Below are 19,180 nucleotides of genomic sequence, written 5' to 3'. Positions count from 1 at the left end.
TTCCTTGGCTAGCGCTTGCAATGCAGACACCTTACCTCTAGCGCCACCTCACCGACCCCTTGTTTTTGTTTTATAGAGTCATCCCAGGTTTGATCTCTAGATGAGAAAACTCAAATTCCCTCCAGCCTTTCTTTTCTCTAGAACTAGGGTGAAGTATCTTGGTAGACAATGTCCTAATTGTATCTATGCTCTATCATTTTCAAGCAATTGATTATGAGTCAAGAAAAGAATGAAGGGGGGAAAATAAGTTTCCTAGACTTTGTACCAGCTTAGACATTGTCCTGGCGAACTGTCCTTATAAACCTTCCCACTACTAAGCTGACACCAGTCATTGTTGGTGGTGAGGCTTGTCTTTGCCTCCCATGGGAAAAGAATTGTGAGTTAGTTCTTTGAGTTCTGGTGATATCAAATGCCAACAATGCTTTAGCTAATCCTGTTTATGTTTACTGCAGCCTCTAAAGCAGAATGAATCATTGTGCAGCGTGAGCAGATATGTAGTAAAGCATCATACTTCCTACAACAGAACATGGTTGGAAGATGTGGGAAATGACACTAAATTCACTTTTCTGTGGACAGAGCAGGCACACATGATCACAGTGCTAGCTGTCAATTCTATTGGTACTTCCCTGGAAAATTCTAATGTGACCTTCTCATGGCCTATGAGCAAAGGTAAGAAAAGATTTAAGGTGATGAACCACTGCACACTTGATGTTTGGTTTTTGCCAACTCTTTGGCATGATCTTCCAAGACTTCTACATTTTTCTGAACTTGAAAGTCTTCTTTTGTCTCTTCTTTTTCAGAAAAATGATAAATCTGATTGTACCGGGCTATATAATAGGATCCCACGACTTCTATGTGCTGAATGTTTTTGAAGTGATATTCTAATATATATAATACTTAAATATTTTAGAATAGTGAATATTGTCAGTAAATCTCTCACTTCATCTCAAGTATTGTATATAAAACAGACAAGAGTAAAAGTCTATAAAATTATGTAGGGGGGAGGGCACAAAATATATATGTATGTATTTGTTATGAATATCATATACATGACAATATATTCATGTAAGAAATTGCAAAGACTTGGAAATTATTCCATAATAATGAATATTTGGGGACTAGAGCAATAATACAGTGAGTAGGGTACTTGCTTTGCACATGGCTGACCTGAGTTTAATTCTCAGCATCCCATATGGTTCTCTGAGTATTCCAGAATTAATTTTTGAATGCAGACAAGAGTAACCCCAAAGTACTGCTAGCTGTGGCCAAAATAGCTTATTTATTTATTTATTTATTTATTTATTTATTTTTTGGGTTTTGGGGCCACACCCGGCAGTGCTCAGGGGTTACTCCTGGCTGTCTGCTCAGAAATAGCTCCTGGCAGGCACGAGGGACCATATGGGACACTGGGATTCGAACCAACCACCTTTGGTCCTGGATCGGCTGCTTGCAAGGCAAACGCCGTTGTGCTATCTCTCTGGGCCCAAAATATCTTATATTTATATATTTTATTTATCAGTGAGTTTAGTCATTTTCAACAGGAAATTCTAATCTGGATGATATCTCTAAGCGTTACTTTTAAATTTTATTTACTTATTTTGAAGTAAAAATAGTTTCAATTATAAAAGTACGGGGGGGGGCAGAGAGATAGCATGGAGGTAGGGTGTTTGCCTTGCATGCAGAGGGATGGTGGTTCGAATCCCGGCATCCCATAAGGTCCTCCGAGCTTGCCAGGAGCAATTTCTGAGCGTAGAGCCAGAAGTAATTCCTGAGCATTGCCGGGTGTGACCCAAAAACAAACAAACAAAAAAATTTGGGGGGGGGTGAAGCATGTGAGAAATTAAGCAATGTTGTGAGGGAAAGGAAGGTATTTAAGAAGGAACATGAACTTTTCCAGAGGGGCAATAGTCACAAAATTAAAAGGAACATGTTCATTCCCTGTGCCTCTCTGCCAGTCACTGATGGCCTTTGCAAATGACACCACCTTCTTGATGCTGATGATTATTGCTTAACTAAAGTATTAATTAGACGTGTCTTTAAATCTCAGATTCCTCTCCATCTTTCAAAGAGTAATCTATATCTTGCCTCACATCAAGGTTACTTTGGCACTGTAGTGCAGTCTTGTAACTTCCACTACACCTTGCACAATGACTTATACTTGAACTATTTTCAGTAAATTTGTTCCAGAAATATTTACTGAACACTACACTCTGCTAATGGTGGGACTTCTAATGTGAGGGGGAAAAACCTATAATGTTCAGAGCACTCACCACGTCAAAGCGATGAGATAGATTTTCATAAAATAATCATAGAAGTGAATGGCTATGAGGGACTCAAATAATCCTGGGAAGATATTTCATCTCCTTCAATAAAAAAGAAAAGAAAATAGCAACTTTTCCTGGCAGTGGGTCAGGGATGCCTTTTTCATGAGGCAGTGTAGAGGAACTGGAATACACCGTCATGTGCAATGGGCTGAAGAGATCTGAATTGAGAGATAGATAGAGAGGGAAAAAGAGAGAGACAGAGATACAGAGACAGAGAATAGAACGTTGTGAGAGGGAGAGATGAGAGGAAAAAAAAGCATACAAGCTGAGTGAGAGAATTAAGAAAGAGAAAAGAGGGCCTGAGTGTTGGTGCAAGTGGTAGGGCATTTGCCTTGCACTTGGCTAAACTAGGATGGACCACGGTTTGATCCCCTGGCATCCCATATGGTTCCCAAAGTCAGGAGTTATTTCTGAGTGCATAGCCAGGAGTAACCCCTGAACGTAACTGGGTGTGGCTCAAAAAGAAAAAAAGAGATAGACAAAAGTGAGAGTGAGAAAGAGTAAGAGTGAGAGAGAGAGAGAGAGAGAGAGAGAGAGAGAGAGAGAGAGAGAGAGAGAGAGAGAGAGAGAGACAAAAGGCTATTTTAGGAGGGTTCTTGTGACTTTGGAGAGGAAATGAGATCAGACCCTGCAAATGGAGAAGATTCCCCCAAACAGAAAGACAGGCAGAGACCTGGTTCTCCTGGCCTGAAAGGACTTTAATCTTTACATATCCACTATAGGCTTTTAGACAGAAATCTGACAGAGGTGTTAGAGCCTTCAGATCTGTACCTTGAAAATGCATATCCATGATGGTACAGCAGGAAGGGTGTTTGCTTTGCATGTGTTTGACCTGGGTTGATCCCTAGTATCCCATATGGTACCTGGAGCCCAAAAGGAGTTCCTGAGTGTAGAGCCAGGAGTAAGCCCTGAGCATCTCTGTGTATTGCCTCCAAACAAACAAACAACTACACAAGAACAACAAAATGAAAAGGCAACTCCATAAGCAAGACAAAGGAATGTGAAGAGAATCACACTTGTGTGTATTCAGTGCACAACACTTTATTTTTGACTTTCAAAAATTCTTTCTAAAATTCTCATTTTGGATTTTAGACAGAAACTTGTTTCTCCTTGATCCCATCTCTTTCCACTTCTCTGTTCATCTGATACATGTAATCCCAAAATAATTGAATTGCCTTATATTTATTTGTCTGCCTTTTCTCCTTTCTCCTTTTAGCCAGGGGGCTAGATATTCTTAAAGGGTAGTAGGAGATTTTCATTAACTTTAAATTTGAACATGACTTTTCTTTTTTTCCCCTCCACTCAGTAAACATTGTGCAGTCTTTCAGTGCTTATCCACTAAATAGCAGTTGTGTGATTCTTTCCTGGATGGTCTCACCCAGTGATTACAATCTCATGTATTTTATTGTTGAGTGGAAAATGCTTAATGAAAACAATGAAATGAAATGGCTTAAAATTCCTTCATCTGCTAAGAAGTACTATATCTATGGTAAGTTGCTGCTCATTGATGGGTTTCTCTTATGGTTTAAGAGATGATGGATAATATAGTCATTAATAGAAAATGTAAAACTAGAAATCATACTACCACATTAATATATCCAATTCTATTGCCTTGTCACAAATATCAGTTCCATTTCATTTGATCCTCTTTTTTTTAAATGGATTTATTTAAACTCCATGGTTACAAAATTGTTCATTATTGGGTTTCAGTCGTACAATGCACACCATCTGTCACTAGTGCACCCTTTCTGTCACCAATCGTCTTCTGTTTTCCTGCCACCACCCACTTCCCAAATCCCCCAGTCTCTAAGGAAGGCAATTTGCTTCTCTCTTTCTCTCACTCTCTCTTTCAGTTTTTACATTCTAGTTTGCACTATTGTTAACGGAAGGGTGCCTTGCATGTCATTTTGTCTCCTTTCAGCACTGAGGTCTTGTCTGGAGTGATCAGTTTTTATTATCATTGTCCTCATAGATTTTTCTCCACTCTACCTGCACTCACTACTCTTTGTGGCAAGCTTCTTACCCTGAGCTATATCTCCTGACCCTTACCTCTGTTGTTTCTGAATATTATTACCATACTATCTATTGTTTTTCTTATAGCCCACAAATGAATGAGATTATTGTATGTCTCTCCCTTTCCCTTTGGCTCATTTCACTTAGCATAATAATCTCCATATATATATCCATGTATAAGTACATTTCATGACTTTATTTTTCCTAACAGCTGCATAGTATTCCATTGTGTAGAGATATACCACAGTTTCTTTAGCCACTCATCTATTGTTAGGCACCTGTCTTGTTTTTCAGATTTTAGCTATTGTGCTAAAATAGTGCTGTGATGAACATAAGAGTTCATAAGGGCATTTACGTATTGTGCTTTTGTGTTCCTGAGGTATGTCTCAAGAGTGGTATTGCTGGATCATATGGAAGCTCAATTTCTAGCTTTTTGAGGGGTGTCCATATTGTTTTCTCAGAAAGACCGGACCAATCTGCATTCCCATTAGCAGTAAAAGAGAATCTCTTTCTCCCCGTGTTTGCACCAGCACTGAATTTTTTTTTAATGGTGTGTACTAGTCTCTGTGGTGTGAGATTATATCTCATTGTTGAACTCAGACCTCTCCTTAACACCATGCACAAAGATCTAGTCAAAATGAATTAAAGAGCTTGATATCAGACCTGAACCCATACAGTACATAGAGGAGCACATAGGCAGAACACTTAGTGACATTGAAGCTAAAGGCATCTTCAAGGATGAAACACTACTGGCCAAGCAAGTGGAAGCAAAAATAAAACAAAACAAAAAACAAAACAAAACAAATAGGACATTAAACTGAGAAGCTTTTGCACTTCAAAAGAAATAGTGACTAGGATACAAAGGCTACCCACTGAATGGGAGAAACTATTCACTTAATACCCATCAGATAAGGGGCAAATGTCCAAGATATACAAGGTAGTGATTGAACTTTACAGTAAAAAAGCGTAATCCATCCAAAAATGGAGAGAAGAAATGAACTGACATTTTCTCAAAGAAAAAAATGTAGATGGTCAAGAGACACAGGGAAAATGTTCCATATCATTAATCATCATAGAGATGCAAATTACAAAGCATTTGATCCTCTTTGATGCAAATATTTGAAGTAGTTGTAATCACCCATCATTTTCTTCTGATTTCTTAAATCTTGATCTAACACAAGTATTTTTTTAAATCTAGCTGTCTCCCCAATTCTGTTATCCATAGTTTAAATGATTATATAGCATTTGATCCCAAAATCTACTTAAACCTTGTGAGAACATTGATGGTGTTTAAAATACATTTAAAAATGGTTTTTGGCATTTACTACTCAGTTGTTTTCCCAAACACTGTCCCAAGTTATAAGTAGAAAGTTATAGGAGCTATTAATGTAGAACAAGATAAGCTCTCTAAAGGGCGCCCGTTAACATAGAAGTTGACTGAAGAACAGAATAGAGGTGTAACACCTCCAAGTTAAAAAAGGTTTGAATAGGGAAACTGAGGGTTGCATGCTCATTTTATGAAGCATCATTCTAAAGACTCATTTTAATTTTACTCTAAATACCTTGAGTTTTGCATTTGAATCAACACAAAATTATTTATCAAGAACTAAATTTATTTATTTATTTATTTATTTATTTATTTATTTATTTATTTATTTATTTATTTATTTTGGTTTTTGGGCCACACCCTGTGACGCTCAGGGGTTACTCCTGGCTATGCGCTCAGAAGTTGCTCCTGGCTTCTTGGGGGACCATATGGGATGCCGGGGGATCGAACCGCGGTCCGTCCTAGGCTAGCGCAGGCAAGGCAGGCACCTTACCTCCAGCGCCACCGCCCGGCCCCGAACTAAATTTATTTTATTACTAGATTGTGGGATGTTACATCTTGGCATGTTTTTGAACCAGGTAAAGAAGTTAGGTGATGGGGCTAGAGAAATAGTCCAGCAGTAGGGCACTTGCTTTGCATGCAGTTGACCTGGGTTCAGTCCTCAGCATACCATATATTCTCCTGAGCACCACCTAGAGTACTTTCTGAGTGTAGGTCTAGGAGTAACACCTGAAAATAAGAATTCACAAAACTTTTATATTCTTGTTGCCTTAACTGAAGAAGCAGGATAGGATAAATTCCTATATAAAAGGACTCTTGATAGCTTTGAGGTATTTACTTCATTGAAGAGAAGGTAAAGTATAATGTCCTGAATAGAGAAATAAAATAACTCATACACCTTCTACCAAACAAGTTGGTTATCACTGGAACATACTTTTGAAAGAATTATGATCTTTTATGTCTGGGTAGGGTTCGAATATTTATTTGGAAAATGATTGTCATTACTCGCAGAATTTAAGTGTTCATATAGTTTTGGAAACTTATTTTAATCTATGAATGAAACAAATTTATTTTTTTTGAAATAGAGGAAACTTGCATAAGGAATAATTTACAAAGGTTTTACTCATTATTTCAATAGGAATGATCTTCAGTATTTTTTTTTTTCTTTTCAGATCATTTTATTCCCATTGAGAAATACCAGTTCAGTCTTTACCCAGTGTTTATGGAAGGAGTGGGGAAACCAAAGATAATTAATAGTTTTACCCAAGGTAAATTTTTTCACTTTCAGTTTCTTTTTAATAGAGATGTGTGGTTTCCTACTTAGCAGCAATGTTGTGAACTGACTGTTCTCTTTTTGATGGAATCATGGGAGTGTTCAGAGTCTCATGTAGCTGTGTCATGGGATGATTGCAGTAAGGGTGTGTGTTCCAAGATGGTAATAAGAAAGTGTCTGAAGGGCCAGTGAGATAGTACAGCAGGTAGGGTTCTTGCTTTGCTTGTGGTTGACCTAGATTTGATCTCTGGTGTCTGTCCAGGAGTGATCCTTGAGCACAGAGCCAGAAGTCAGCCCTGAGCACAGCCTGGTGTGACCCAGAAACAAACAAAAACTTTTATAAAAGAGGAAAATGAATTATTCAGCATGGCATTAAATTCTCATGTAGGCAAGCAAAACTTGCAACCTTAAATTTGGTAAGAAGTTGAGGAGAACAAAATAATGGGAAATAGACAGCTATCCAATAAGGTGTCTAATTATAAAAACTAACTATATCACATTGTTAGTTTTGCTTGCAAGTCTTCAAACTAATCCATGTCAAATTATATTTGAGGGCATAAATTTATGAGTCTTTAAATTTTAATTTAGTGCATCTAAAGAAACTATTCTTTGCTCTAAACATAAAACTGGAAAGGTAGTTATAGATATTAAGTTCACTGGGTCTCATATTTTTAGCACTAATTTTGATTTTTCTGTGACTTTTCAAATTATATCTGAGTTCAAACATGCTAACAAAAGCGTAAAGATATTTTAATCTGCTTTTAGAATGAAAATAATTATAAAAGTTTATTCGCTTATTATTCAGTTGTTTTCAGCACTAGGACTTGAACAGTACATCTCATTTTTTACCCTTATGGAATTATTTATTCATCATTGTACTGTGTGTTATGGATAAACAGTGACATAAATTGACAGATCATAAACAATTACATAGAATATAATGTCTGGTAGAAAGAAATGCCATAAGAGAAAGAGAAAGGGACCAAAGTCAAATGTGATGTTTTAGAGTAGGTTTTCTCTTTGTGGAAGTGAAGTCGAACTATAGCAGATGACAATCTCTATCAAATCCGAGTTGATCTTTGCAAATACAAAGGGACAAGCATTTCAGCAAAGAGCAGCTGGAAAGACCCAGAAAGACCCAGCCAATTCTTGGTTCAAACACAGCAAGGAAGCTCAAGTGTCTGGGGGGTGGATAAGATGGAGACTGGCAGGTGTAAGTTTGCCTCTCTGAGAGATGATATTTTTTAGTAACAACTTAATTTTATTGTATTTTATTTTTTGAGCTAGAGACAATTTTGTGATGCTCAGGGGCTGTTCCAGGCTTTTTGCTCAAGAGTGATTTGTGGCATGCTCAGGTTCTATTTGTGGTATTGGGGGTTCTAAATGGGGGTTGGCTGCAGGCAAGACAAGCACCTTAACCCCTGTGCTAGCTCTCTGATCTCATCATACAACTTTAAATGTTTAAGTGGACAGATCTGGGTATTAATTGATAATTCTGGATAAAAGGTTTGCTAAGTTACAAATGGCATCATTCTGAACAGAATAATTATTAATCTAAACATAACTGTGCTCTTTCTTCCTTTAAAAATTAAAAATATTCCTTTAAAAATTTACGTTGAGTATAGTAGATCTTTGATGAAATTAAAAGCAACCATTTTTTTGCACAGAAAAGTTAATTTATTTTCTTAATCTTCTGAACTACATAAATTGTACTTCTCTTTCAGATGATATTGAAAAACACCAGAATGATGCAGGTCTCTATGTAATTGTGCCAATAATTATTTCCTCTTCAGTCTTATTGCTTGGAACATTACTAATATCACATCAAAGGTATTACGCTGGGTGTTATGAATATTAGACAAATTTATACCTTGATTTAAAACCCAAATCAGAAATAAAGTTTTAGATGGATTCCATTTGTAACCAGTACCCAGTTAAGATGGCATAAAAAAAACCAAAGCTCATTTTTAAGGAAACCACATTCCATTTTGCTAATACAGCAAAAACCTCTCAGAAAAAAAAGTAGAATTCACTTTTATGGGACCTTAAAGATAGTTCTCAGGGCTTTGCATGCTTGAGTTGTCACTGACATTTCATGATCCCTTGACACTACTGAGAGTGATCCCAGCCGCCATCATGAGCTACAGTAGCCCCTTATCCTGAGTGTGGTTTAAAAAACAAAATGGAAGAACTAGCTTTTGTGTAGATATAATTTTAGTAAGTAAGCCTATAGCAGGAAAGTTTAGACAAAATATACTTGGAGATGGCAAAAGAACTTTTAGGGTTGGGTCATTTGAGTGAGGACTTTGATGGTGGCGAGTACTTATTTTCAGTTATGAATTAAGCACTTGGCTTTATTTACTTTGGGGGCCATGCCAAGCAGTAATGGAAATGTAGGGGAGGGGAATCTACTCAGATCCAAAGCTTGTACTCTGCCGTTTAAGTATCTGCAGGACATGGCTCCCAACTGGTTTGTCAATGGTCTTAAATTTTGGGAATGGTTCAGCGGGATACAGTGTCTCTCAGTGCTGACAGGTCCAGATTCATGAGATTTTCATATTTGCCAAATCAATACAGAAATCTGTGTTTCCCAGAAAAAAAAAAGAAGGGATAAGATTTTTGAATCAGACTTATCTTGCAGTTCAGTGAGCTCATGAGGCCAGCCCAATGGAAATTGTTTCAGAAATTCACTTGCTGGCTATTAATATTTTATTTTCTCCAAGATAAAGTTAAGCTAATGTTTGACACAGATGTAATATGTCTTGGATACTTTTATGTTCTTGGTGATTATTAAGTTCGCTTAAAATCTTCACAAGATAGCATATAAATGGATCTGACCCTATTCAGGTCTGAGGCTGTAATTTCTTTTTTGTACCTTTCATAATTGTTAACACTTTCAGTATAAATTATTTTCTTTAATTCTTATGTCTCACTTATCCTTTGCAGAATGAAAAAGCTGTTTTGGGAAGATGTTCCAAATCCCAAGAATTGCTCCTGGGCACAAGGAATTAATTTTCAGAAGGTCATTTTATTTAACCACAAAATATATTATTGTTTTTTTAAATAACAAACTGTGGAAACCATATGATTTTTAGAGCTTTATAAATACTTAATATTAAGTTATTTAATTTAGTTACATGAAGCTATTTAATCTATGCTATCCTTTCAAGAGCAGCAAGTACAGTGATTTGAAATTGAAAAGGAAAAATAAATAGGTAATTTGTTAACAACATACAGATCTCTTGGTATAAAAATTTAAATTATTATATGAAAATAAGTATTTTATAAAAAGAATTATTATATGAAATTATCATGAAAATATAGTAAAAGAGTGAACTTATATGAAATTATTAAATGTGATTATATGAAAATAAGTAATAAAAAAGTGAAATCTGATGAGAAATGAATATTTAGATATGCATTGGGCAAAAACTTTAAACAAAAGCAAGAATCAATATGTTTAAGCTCTAGAACATCTCCATAATTATTTATTTAAATCAATGAAAAACTATGTAAATAATCTTATCTTCCAATACTGCGGTATGAAAAAATGCAATTATCTAACTAAAATTTGATTTTATGCAAATCAACCCACAATGAAATTTTCAATTTGAGCTTACTTTTATACAGATATCCTAAACAGTAATAATGTTGCCATTTGATTATTCCTTCTGATGGAATCATTAAAGAATAATTTATATTTGCATCTATAATAGATTTTTCCCAAAAAAAAATCCTTTCAAATTTAAGCATTGTTTTCCTAAAGACAGGATTAGTTGTCCACCTACAAAATTGGAAAAATAAAATTTAGTTTGTATCTCAAAATACCTACACAACATTTATAAATCACTGAGATAAATACTCTTACATTAAGATTTTACATCAATTTTAATGTCTTATTTTTTTCTATAAAATTCAGTGTTGCTTTAATTACTTCATAGGGTTCATTTAGGAATTAAGAAAAATAGAATTTATGGTTTGGTAATGATGAATTACAGATATCATTGTTTTGACCTTGTAGGTTTTTGTTTGTTTGAGGGTCACATCTATAGATAGATGTTCAGTGACTACTCTTGGCTTTGCACTCAAGAATCACTTCATGTAGTTCTTAGGGGACAATTTGGGATGTCAGGAATCAAACCTGGGTCAGACATATGCAAGGAAAGCACCTTAACCACTGTGCTATCTCTCTGCTTCCTAAATATTTACATTTTACACCTTATTTCACCTTATTTCTCGTTCACTTGCAGTAACTAGATCTCTATGTTAGTGGTTTAATTTACCAATTTATTTGACCTTAGAACCTGTTCCTATAGTAAATGTTCTCAATAACTTTTTGTTATATAATTATTTAACTTTTTGTTTTTAGACTTTATGTCTATAACTTTCTGTTAACTACTTTTATTGTAAAACACAATGAGAAATATATTTTGCTTTGGCAACCTAGTATATGAAACGAGGTGTCCAAAAGTGAAATAGCAGTGTATAAAAACAGTTTTACAATCTGCAGTAAAATTGCATTACATTTAAGAATATATATACATATGTATAGGTTGCAATTCACAAACTTAATTTTACATGATAATTGGCCTATGGCTTGCAGTTAGGAAAATATTGCTTTACAGTTATCAGTGAAGGAATGAACAAATAAAATCCTATAAACATAAAATAATAGTACTTAAGATTAAATTGTGATGTTTAGTTAGAGATCTCTAGATATCTGTCCTATCTCCAGACCAGGCAGCAGTGTACTTTCTACACTTCCTGGCTCTCTTCTTAAACACCTTTCTTTTTTCTAATCAGCTTCAGGCCTCTCTTGACTAATCTTAGTGTCTCCTATAATGAAAACTGAACTGCTGAGTTTTTTCAACAGTATAGTGTTTATTTCTCCTTTTTCTCAACTACTTTGGATCCGAACAGGAATGTTTATTGTAGTTAAAATATTTTAGTATATAGTAACATATGTAAATTTTTGTTTAGTTTTTGCTTGGGGTCACATCCAGTAATGCTCAGGGGTAACTCCTGGCTCTGAACTCAGAAATTACTCCCTCAACCCCACATAGAAGGCATTGTTTATATTGACTGACACATTAAGGACATTTAAGAAGCACATTTGTATTCAGTAGATTCTGGAAGAGCAGAGACTGGGTATTTAATATGGCAAATCTGCAGACATCTAAAGACTTTAAATTATGTATCCTATTCTTACTTGGGCGTGTGCCTTATTATTTATTTTCTTCTTTCCAGGGTGCACCCTTTGCAAGCCCTTGGTATTCTAAGACTTAAGCTGTTTAACTAGGGGGATATGCCAACCTCAGGTTTTTTCTTTTGGGGCTGATTTCCCATAGTATGATATCTCCAGAAAGTTGTTACTCTGGTGAAGCAGGATAGGGCTAGGGTGGGGCTGGAGGTAGATTTGGAGCTAGGGGTCTGTGGACAGGGCATTGGCCAGAATGAGGAAATGGGACTCTTCAGGATGGAGCAGCCCAGGGCTGTTCCAGACTTCCAGACAGTTCCTGGGTTGCTTTTGATAATTGAGTTGGCCATTTGGGTGTGGAGTCTTCATTCTATAAAGAACACATGCTCAGGGTATGTGAGGTCTAGCAACACATGTTTCTTCTCTCAGCACTGCTGGCTGCAACCCTGGTAGTTCTCAAGCACTACTGAGCAGGTCCTGGATTGACCCCATTCTCGCCTAGAGCACAAATAAACTGAGAATTTAAGATTCTAAATTCTTCCGGTAGGAACACACCTGCATTTTCTCTGAAATATAGCTGTATTTTACAAAATGTAAGCTTACTCAATTTGTTTACCCTTTTGTTTTGTTTTGAGGCCATACCCAGCAGTGCTCAGGTGGACCATCTGGAATGCTGGGGATCAAACCTGGGTTTGCTTCATGTGAAGCAAGCATCCTACACAATAGACTATCTCTCCAGGCCCATATTTTTTACACCCTTTTCTTTAGAATTGTTTTAATCTATACTGTTACTTTTCTCCTATTTTATTCAAATAACCTGCTAGGTTTTTGTTTTGTCGTTGTTTAGTTGGTTGTTTAACCTTGCTCCTTGAATAGATAGACCAATGGACAGATGTGTGTTGATTTTCATAAATCCTGTGTAACTCAGTATAGGGCTTTTAAAGTTAAAACCAAATGATTTTTCCCATGAGAGTTAAAGTCTTGGTGCCAGAGCAATAGCTCAGTGGTAGGGCATTTACTTGCACACAGCTGACCCAGGAAGGACCCCAGTTCAATCCCTGGTATCCCATATGGTCTCCAGAGCTTGCCAGGAGTGATTTCTGAGGGCAGAGTCAAGAGTAATTTTTAAGTGCCACTGGGTGTAGACCCCCAAATCCTAAACAAACAAACAAACAATTCAGTAGACTATTCTAGAGTCCTCAGTCAACCCTAGGTGTCCAAAGAAGAAACCCAATCACCTGGAACACCTGGGATGCAGAGAACAGCTTTTAGCTGTGTGATGAGCTGGTGTACTTAGAAAGAGATTAGATCACTACTGATATGGCAGAGATTCAAAGGGTAATCAGAAACTACTTTGAGAAACTACGACACTAAAAATGAGAACCTGGAAGAAATGGATAAATTCTTGGACTCTTATAATCTTCACGGTTGAAGGAAGAGGATGTAACATATCTAAACACCCCCATCACTATTGATGAAATTAAATGATAATCAAATATCTGCCCAAAAACAAAAGCCCAGGCCCAGATGAATTCACTAATGAATTCTTTCAAACTTTCCAAGAGGAACTACTACCAATCCTGGCAAGACTCTTTCATGAAATTGAACAAACGGAAACACTTCCAAATAGCTTTTATGAAGCCAACATCACCTTGATACCTAAACCAGACAGAGCTGCTATGAAAAAAGAAAATTACAGACCAATATCGCTGATGAATGCAGATGCAAAGATCTTCAACAAAATACTGGCAAATAGGATTAAGTGCCTCATTAAGAAGATTATCCACTACAATCAAGTAGGTTTCATCCCAGGAATGCAAGGATAGTTTAACATCCGTAAATCTATCAACATAATACACAACATCAACAACAAGAAAAATAAAAATCACATGATCATATCAATAGATGCATAGAAAGCATTTGATAAGGTCCAACACCCATTCTTGATCAAAACTCTCAGCAAGATGGGAATGGAAGGAACCTTTCTCAATATAGTTAAGGCCATCTACCACAAGCCAGAGGCAAATATTGTCCTCAATGGAGAAAAAACTGAAAGCCTTTCCTCTAAATTCTGGCACAAGACAAGGCTGTCCTCTCTCACCACTCCTATTCAACATAGCACTGGAAGTACTTGCTATAGTGATTAGGCAAGAAAAAGATATCAAGGGAATTCAGATAGGAAAGGAAGAAGTCAAGCTCTTGTTTGCAGATGACATGATACTCTACCTAGAAAACCCTAAAGTCTCTACGAAAAAGCTTCCAGAAACAATAGACTCATATAGCAAGGTGGCAGGCTACAAAATTAACACACAAAAATCAATGGCATTTCTATACACCAATAGTAATAAGGAAGAAATGGACATTAAGAAAACAACCCCATTCACAATAGTGCCACACAAACTCAAATATCTTGGAATCAACTTGACCAAAAATGTGAAGGACCTATACAAAGAAAACTATAAAACTCTGCTCCAAGAAATAAGAGAGGACACGTGGAAATGAAAGCACATACCCTGCTCATGGATTGGCAGGATTAACATAATCAAAATGGCAATACTCCCCAAAGTATTGAATAGATTTAATGCGATCCCTCTAAAAATACCCATGACATTCTTCAAAGAAGTGGATCAGGCACTTCTGAAATTCATTTGGAACAATAAACATCCTAGAATAGCTAAAGCAGTCATTGGGAAAAAGAATATGGGAGGAATTACTTTCCCCAACTTTAAACTGTACTACAAAGCAATAGTTATCAAAACAGCATGGTATTGGAATAAGGACAGGCCCTCAGATCAGTGGAATAGGCTTGAATACTCAGAAAATGTTCCCCAGACATACAATCACCTAATTTTTGATAAAGGAGCAAGAAATCCTAAATGGATCAAAGAAAGCCTCTTCAACAAGTGGTGTTGGCACAACTGGCTAGCCACTTGCAAAAAATTGAACTTAGACCCCAGCTAACATCATGTACGAAGGTTAAATCCAAATGGATTAAAGACCTCGATATCAGACCTGAAACCATAAGATATATAGAACAACATGTAGGTAAAACACTCCAGGACATTGAGACTAAAGGCATCTTCAAAGAGGAAACTGCACTCTTCAAGCAAGTGAAAGCAGAGATTAACAGATGGGAATATATTAAGCTGAGAAGCTTCTGCACCTCAAAAGAAATAGCGCCCAGGATATAAGAGCCCCCCACTGAGTGGGAAAATCTATTCACCCAATACCCATCAGACAAGGGGCTAATCTCCAAACTATACAAGGCACTGAGAACTTTACAAGAAAAAAAACATCTAATCCCATCAAAAAATGGGGAGAAGAAATGGACAGACACTTTGACAAAGAAGAAATACAAATGGCCAAAAGACACATGAAAAAAAGCTCCACATCACTAATCATCAGGGAGATGCAAATCAAAACAACTATGAGGTACCACCTCACACCCCAGAGATTGGCACACATCACAAAGTATGAGAACAAGCATTGTTGGCGGGGATGTGGAGAGAAAGGAACTCTTATCCACTGCTGGTGGGAATGCCGTCCAGTTCAACCTTTATAGAAAGCAATATGGAGATTCCTCCAAAAACTGGAAATTGAACTCTGATATATACTCATATATATCCCAGCTATACCACTCCTAGGAATATACCCTAGGAACACAAAAATACAATACAAAAATCCCTTCCTTACACCTATATTCATTGCAGCACAATTTACCATAGCAAGACTCTGGAAACAGCCAAGATACCCTTCAACAGATGAATGGCTAAAGAAACTGTGATACATGTACACAATGGAATATTATGCAGCCGTCAGGAGAGATGAAGTCATGAAAATTTCCTATACATGGATGTACATGGAATCTATTATGCTGAGTGAAATAAGTCAGAGAGAGAGAGAGAGAGAAAGAGAGAGAGAGAGAGAGAGAAAGATGCAGAATGGTCTCAGTCATCTATGGATTTTAAGAAAAATGAAAGACATTCTTGCAATAATAACTTTCAGACACAAAAGAGAAAAGACCTGGAAGTTACAGCTCACCTCATGAAGCTCACCACAAACAGGGATGAGTTTAGTTAGAGAAATAACTACGTTTTGTACTATCCTAACAAGGAGAATGTATGAGGGAAATAGAAAGCCTGTCTAGAGTACAGGTGGGGGTTGAGTGCGGAGGAGGAAGATTTGGGACATTGATGATGGGAATGTTGCACTGGTGATGGGTGGTGTTCTTTACATGACTGATACCCAAACACAAACATGTATGTAATAAAGTTGTTTAAATTAAAAAAAGAGAGATTAGATTTCTGATGTGGCACTCCTCCCTTTGCCCATGAAAAGTGACTTCAGATTTTTACTTCATTGTTTACCTTTATATCTGTGATATAGCTATACAGGGCTTATACATACATGATATATAGGTATTTATATGGGTTTTAATGAGGAAGAGAACAAATTAATCAAGTTCAACTCTATCACAGTAAGTAGAAATATAGTTCTCACTTACTTGTGTCTGGGCTATTTTTCATTACTCGTTGTGCTGTGAAAAGATTATTTCCTATGTCAGGTTTTTTTTATACCAGATATTTATATAGTATTTAGTTAAGACTTTTTTTATTGGGCCTGGAGAGATAGCACAGCGGTGTTTGCCTTGCAAGCAGCTGATCTAGGACCAAAGGTGGTTGGTTCGAATCCCGGTGTCCCATATGGTCCCCCGTGCCTGCCAGGAGCTATTTCTGAGCAGACAGCCAGGAGTAACCCCTGAGCACTGCCGGGTGTGGCCCAAAAACCAAAAGAGTTTTTTATTAATTATTTCTTATGCAGTCTAAAGCATCACTTTCTTCCCTCCTTATTCATTCTAAACCAATAATTTCAGGGACCTGTACTACTTTGCCAGAATACAGAGAGAGATGACAGACAAGCAGGCATAGATAGAATGATTTTTTAAAATATTTTTATTAATTAGATAGCAATGAGAATGATTCTTTGATATTATACTTTAGTGATTTCAGCTTTTCTAGTTTTTTGATCATGAGAAAAAAAACTTCGGGTTCTTCTCTCTTACTTTCTTGATCCAGACACAGGTATGCTGTTGTTGCTTCTTCCCTTCAACCCTTCTTTGTTTTTCTGGTTCTTGTTTCTTTGCCCCTTTTAGTTCTTCTGTAGCTTTTTCTCTTCTGGGCTAATTGAATATATCCATTAAAGTTGAAATGAAGGCATGCAGTAAGAAAATGGAAGAGGTCCTCTTAGTTTTCCTTTTTCCCTTCCCTAGAATGAGGCAGTTTTGCAATCTAATACAAGAATTGCTAGTCTAGAATCCATGCCTGGCAGAAAATAAATTTTGTATTTTTTAAGTCTTTGGTTTCCTGAGTAACTTTTATTTTGCTTTCTTATTTTATTTTATCTAAACAGAGAGCGGACATTCTTTGAAGTCTAATCATGATCACTGCAGATGAACCCAATGTACCAACTTCCCAACATTCTATAAAGTATTAGAAGATTTTTGCATATTGAAGAAGGGGAGAAAACTCTGAAAATAATTTAGTTGTACTCTTGATTAGTAAAATATGGTGGATTATGTTGATGTGTTACTTAAAATAGATTGATAAATACTAGATCAAGATAGAGGTTCTTGTCCAATTCAGTTTGGACATGTGATTCCTCTTCAGCTTATCTATCTTTTAAACAGTCATATTCATCATATCTGGCTTTTGATTTATTATTTGTCTGGTCATAAAGCATTTAAAAGTTATGATGGTCACTGCCACACATTTATATTAGATGCCATCAAACGTATAATAGGCTGTACCATACTGTGAGACTGCAACTTTTGACATATCTTTGCAAATACAACCACTCTTTAGAATGCAGTAAGTCTTCATATATATTTTTATGTCTAACATCCATTTTACATTCTTTTTTTTTTTTTTAGATATTTCAGCCTATCAATGGACCCTTAGGTGTGTTCTGTGGAATGTCTTGTAATTTTTAGGCTTATATTAAATTAGGTCAGTTTGAGAATTAAAAATTTTAATACCTTCTCAATAGCTAAGTGCTTCCATTTCTTTTTTCTTTTTATTTTGTTTTGTTTTGTTTTTAAAGCCACAGGTTGTGCTTTCACAAGCCAGTAGAAGTTACAGTTTTTATTAGGATGGTCCAGCTTACCCAGGTCAGATTGACCAGATGAGAAAAACATATCAGCCTCCAAGCCAGCCTCCTTGTGAAATTCTTGCTTAAATCTAATTTATTTACACTGAACCACCCAATGCTTCTGGCATGCAGGAAAATGACAGTGACGCAAAAAGGGAGACTTTTTGGGAAGCTTTTATAAATAGTTTGTGGTGAGAACAGGACTTTCCTTGCTGAAAACAGACCACCTGCTATTTCTAGGAATTTAGCTAAATATGTTTCTCAGTTTCAAACCAAAAGGAATAAATTCAAGTCATATTCAAATTTACACCATCGATGGAGCACTTATGTTTTAAAAAACATAAAATCAGAAAGTGCATTGACTATTAATAGATGTCATTTGAATATAAAAACAATCTAAGCATGAGTTTATGGAGAATACTCTTTAATTATTACCAGTTGACTATTTCCAGGTGTGCACTGATAAGTGCTAGAAACTAAAAAAAAAATCAAATGTACATGGTAGTTAGAAATAATATGTAGTGAACACTTACAAAGTTTTATAATCCATTGGTAAAATATATTTCAATAATATATATGGGTATTTAATGCCTTACTCATTATTTGTGAAATCATCCATATGAAAGGCAAGTAAATATTTGGTATCAATAATTGGTTCTCTATTATAAATTTTTAGGGCTTCAGATATGCTAATACATCAATTGAAAAATATATGTGAATTTGGATGCTTGCTATGGGCAATTTGTATGTTTTTATGCCTCTCTTTTTTAAATGTTACTTTCTAAATTAATTTAAATTTATTAAACTATAGCAAGTAACACATAGAGTAAACCCTAAGAAGAAACTTAAGGAAACTTTCAGGAAATCACAAATCTGATTATATAGTCACAGAGCAGTTT

The 19,180-nt window shown here is 36.1% G+C and overlaps 1 protein-coding gene across 1 annotated transcript in view; it reads left to right on the top strand.

Moving 5' to 3' along the window:
- The window catches only part of LEPR (leptin receptor), a 93,201-nt gene that overhangs the window by 71,784 nt on the left and 2,237 nt on the right, over nt 1-19,180 (top strand). The window contains exons 15-19 of the mRNA XM_049775456.1: nt 453-669; nt 3,631-3,813; nt 6,837-6,932; nt 8,662-8,767; nt 9,884-9,959. Of these exons, the coding sequence (XP_049631413.1) occupies nt 453-669; nt 3,631-3,813; nt 6,837-6,932; nt 8,662-8,767; nt 9,884-9,959 (678 nt within the window). The remainder of the gene's footprint in view (nt 1-452; nt 670-3,630; nt 3,814-6,836; nt 6,933-8,661; nt 8,768-9,883; nt 9,960-19,180) is intronic.

This window comes from Suncus etruscus, chromosome 6, assembly GCF_024139225.1.
Source record: "Suncus etruscus isolate mSunEtr1 chromosome 6, mSunEtr1.pri.cur, whole genome shotgun sequence".
NCBI lineage: Eukaryota > Metazoa > Chordata > Mammalia > Eulipotyphla > Soricidae > Suncus > Suncus etruscus.
Note: the sequence above shows the minus strand (reverse complement) of the source record. Positions and strands in the feature narration are given on the sequence as shown.